The 3183-nt window shown below is 35.1% G+C and overlaps 1 protein-coding gene across 1 annotated transcript; it reads left to right on the plus strand.

Annotated features, from left to right (window-relative positions):
• The first annotated feature begins 80 nt into the window (after positions 1-80).
• LOC111411876 (protein LIGHT-DEPENDENT SHORT HYPOCOTYLS 3-like) lies at positions 81-1431 on the plus strand. The gene has a single exon (XM_023042525.1). It carries the CDS (start codon positions 393-395, stop codon positions 969-971), a length of 579 nt encoding a protein of 192 aa, XP_022898293.1. The 5' UTR covers positions 81-392; the 3' UTR covers positions 972-1431.
• Positions 1432-3183: the final 1752 nt, after the last annotated feature.

Consider the following 3183-nt stretch of genomic DNA (forward strand, 5'->3'; position numbering starts at 1 on the left):
CCCCCCCCCCCCCCCCCCCCCCCCCCTCTCCCTCCAATTAGAGAAATAGGGTATTAAGAAATAAGAGGGCGGTAGCACCCCTCATTTCGGGAAAAATAGCCACAAAATCTACCAACATTAGAGTCCCCCAAATTTTGATGTTTCTAGTATTGCTCAAACATATAAAAACTCAAAAAACAGTCTCCTCTCATTCCTTAGTCTCATCACCACTTACTCTATTTAACATCATATCTCAAATCAAGAAAATCACTTCATCTTAATATGTGCTCTCCATTATGATTATGATCTCAAAGGAAAATCAGAATAACATTCAGATTCATCCCTGGTAGCTAAAATATAATTTGATTTTGTACTGAAAGATCCATCTAATTATTTAGTTTCTTCAAGATTTAATGGATTCATTTCCTGAAGTGGAGATTTCAAACTCTGAGAACAATAGCATCAACACTACTGGGAATACTTATGTTGCAGGCACCTCGTCGTCATCGTCTCCAACAACGTTAAGCCGGTACGAGAACCAGAAGCGCCGGGACTGGAACTCTTTTGGACAATACCTTAAGAACCACAGGCCACCACTCACTCTCTCGCGGTGCAGTGGTGCTCATGTTCTTGAATTTCTTCGATATCTCGACCAATTTGGAAAGACCAAAGTCCACACCCCAATCTGCCCCTTCTATGGTCACCCTAACCCGCCTGCTCCATGTCCTTGCCCCCTTCGACAGGCTTGGGGAAGCCTCGACGCCCTCATCGGTCGACTCCGAGCGGCATACGAAGAAAATGGAGGAAAGTCGGAGCTAAATCCTTTTGGGGCTCGAGCTGTGAGGCTGTATCTTCGGGAAGTGCGCGATTTACAGTCAAAAGCTAGGGGAATTAGCTATGAGAAGAAAAAGAGGAAGCGCCCTCCTCCGCAGCCACAAGGCCCGCAACAGTTGACTGCAGCACCACCACAATCACCACCAGGTGAAGGATGAACATCCCAGAAATCAAACCAGTACTAGTTTTTGCAGATTATTGCAAGTATCTTTCACTAGATCTTTTTCGAAGAACCTGGGTGCAACTTAAATCTTTTACATGGGTAACTTCTCATCTATCTTCTGTTACATCAGTATTTAGGGTTAGTTAGTTTACTTTTCGAAAGTTGGAGAAACTGTGTTTTTTCTGTTAGTCATCACATTAACCAACCAATTCCTAGATCTTGGGTGGTCTTCTAATTCTGTGTTTGTGAACCCCCTCCGCCCACCCCACTTCACCTAGGGGGTAGGGGTAGTTTATGTTTAGCTTTTATTGAGCCTTAGAGGCAAAAACTGCAAGGATTAAATGCACTATTAGTAATTGCAGACTTGCAACAATTGCTTTCTAAAAGTTGTAGAAGTAAATGTAATCTCAATTTGAAGCTTAGGTTCTCTGATCACAGTGTTTGATTTGGAATCACTCAGTTGGACTGATCAGCCTTAATATTTCAGTGTACAGTTTACTTGTTTTTATCATGAATTGTTTCTGCACATCTTTTTTCTCTTGACTTTTTTCACTTTTTCTCACTTTACTGTCTATGAATCAGAATTTCTCATTTTGTGAAAGAAAGTGCCAATATTAATTTCAATTTTTTTTTTTTTTTTTTTATCTAAATTAGGCTCATGTAACCGTTGATATCATGCAATTAATTATTAATTTCCTATAATTAGTGCTGTCATTTCATTGAGAGAGTAGATGAAATTGGCAGACAGTCTAATTCTTTAATTAGAAAATTGATCATGTATTTGAAATATCATCCTTTTCCCATTAGGTTAGCTGTCATGTATCAGCATTATATGTTCCCTATAGAAGCTTAACTTTAATAATCTTGAAATATATATCAATCTTTCTAGCTTATAATTGAGTACAAATCTTGCTAGATCCACATATATCAATGAGACAAACACAAGATCCAAATATTTTTTCCCTCATATCCAATTATAGTTTTATTTTCTTAATGAAAGGTACGCTAGATATGTTAGTTTATATGCTCACAATTAGATAAATTTTGTGGGTAATATCTGGCCGACAACGCACGTAGGATTTGTTGATGTTGGTGATTCACCTCAACTTTGTGTAAGAAAGTTCTACAATCATTCTTTTCTTGGAAATAAAAGTGCACATTTTTATTTCTACATTGCCTAATTAATAAGATGTCTAGTTATATATATGATTAATTGCACCATAACTGTACATGCTTCAAACTTTCTTTAACCTTTATTTTGTGGTGTAGGAATAATTAAGTATTTGATCAGGAGTCTAGTGTAATCTAATACATATATTTCCAAAACAATTACTTGATTTGCTGCATGAACTGCAAATTTGTGGAAGCACCGTGAAGATATATAGCTTTAAGTGACAAATTAATTGATTAATTTTTCATTTTTAGTAAACATCAGATAACTTGTATGTATTACTTATTAATGTCTAATTAGAGAAAAAACCTTTTTCGTTAAAATTCTCCTCTCGTTTTCAAGAAAACAACCAAAACAATGATTTTTTTTACGAATGTTCATCATTAAAGGCAATATTTCTTGTAGTTTTCTCAAACAATCCGAATTTGGTGACAATTTTTATACTTATGACTAACTTGACAGCCTTAACAGTGTAATTTAATGTCAATCTTCTGAAATAATCATGCACCTAAAATTGATTTCTTAGAAGTTGCATAAATTGTTGTTAATGTTATAATCTAAAGGAGCTCTTTCGGCTCCTTATGACTGAACGTTGTGAATTCTATAACCTAAATATGTTTACATTCTGCACGTCGAATCTAATTTTTATGCTGATACACATTCATATGTTGTAATATATAGATCCATTGCTGCTCTGATAAGGAATAAATCAGCTCGTTATATGTATAGAATATGTTATTTGTGTAAAATAAAGTTGATTGTTCAGTAAATATTCGGATACTTGAACATTTTTTAATCAGAAATTAATATATACAGAAATATTCGGATACTTGAAAACTAAAAGATTGTTCTTCTTTTGGGGTTTCCAATTTTAAGGTAGTTTTGGTGATTATTCTTATTAAACAGCCGCTGCATAAGTCGATGAATTAGTCTAAGATCCTTTTGAAGAGTTAGGGAAAATACATAACAAATAATTACCACTTTGTGTAGACACTATCGATTTAAGTCTACAATTCTAAAAAAATTAATATTGCTA

The sequence above is a fragment of the Olea europaea genome, chromosome 16 (assembly GCF_002742605.1).
Source record: "Olea europaea var. sylvestris chromosome 16, O_europaea_v1, whole genome shotgun sequence".
NCBI lineage: Eukaryota > Viridiplantae > Streptophyta > Magnoliopsida > Lamiales > Oleaceae > Olea > Olea europaea.

Excerpts from the sequence above, each read along its gene's own strand:
- LOC111411876 (XM_023042525.1), top strand. The coding sequence starts at position 393 with ATGGATTCATTTCCTGAAGTGGAGATTTCAAACTCTGAGAACAATAGC.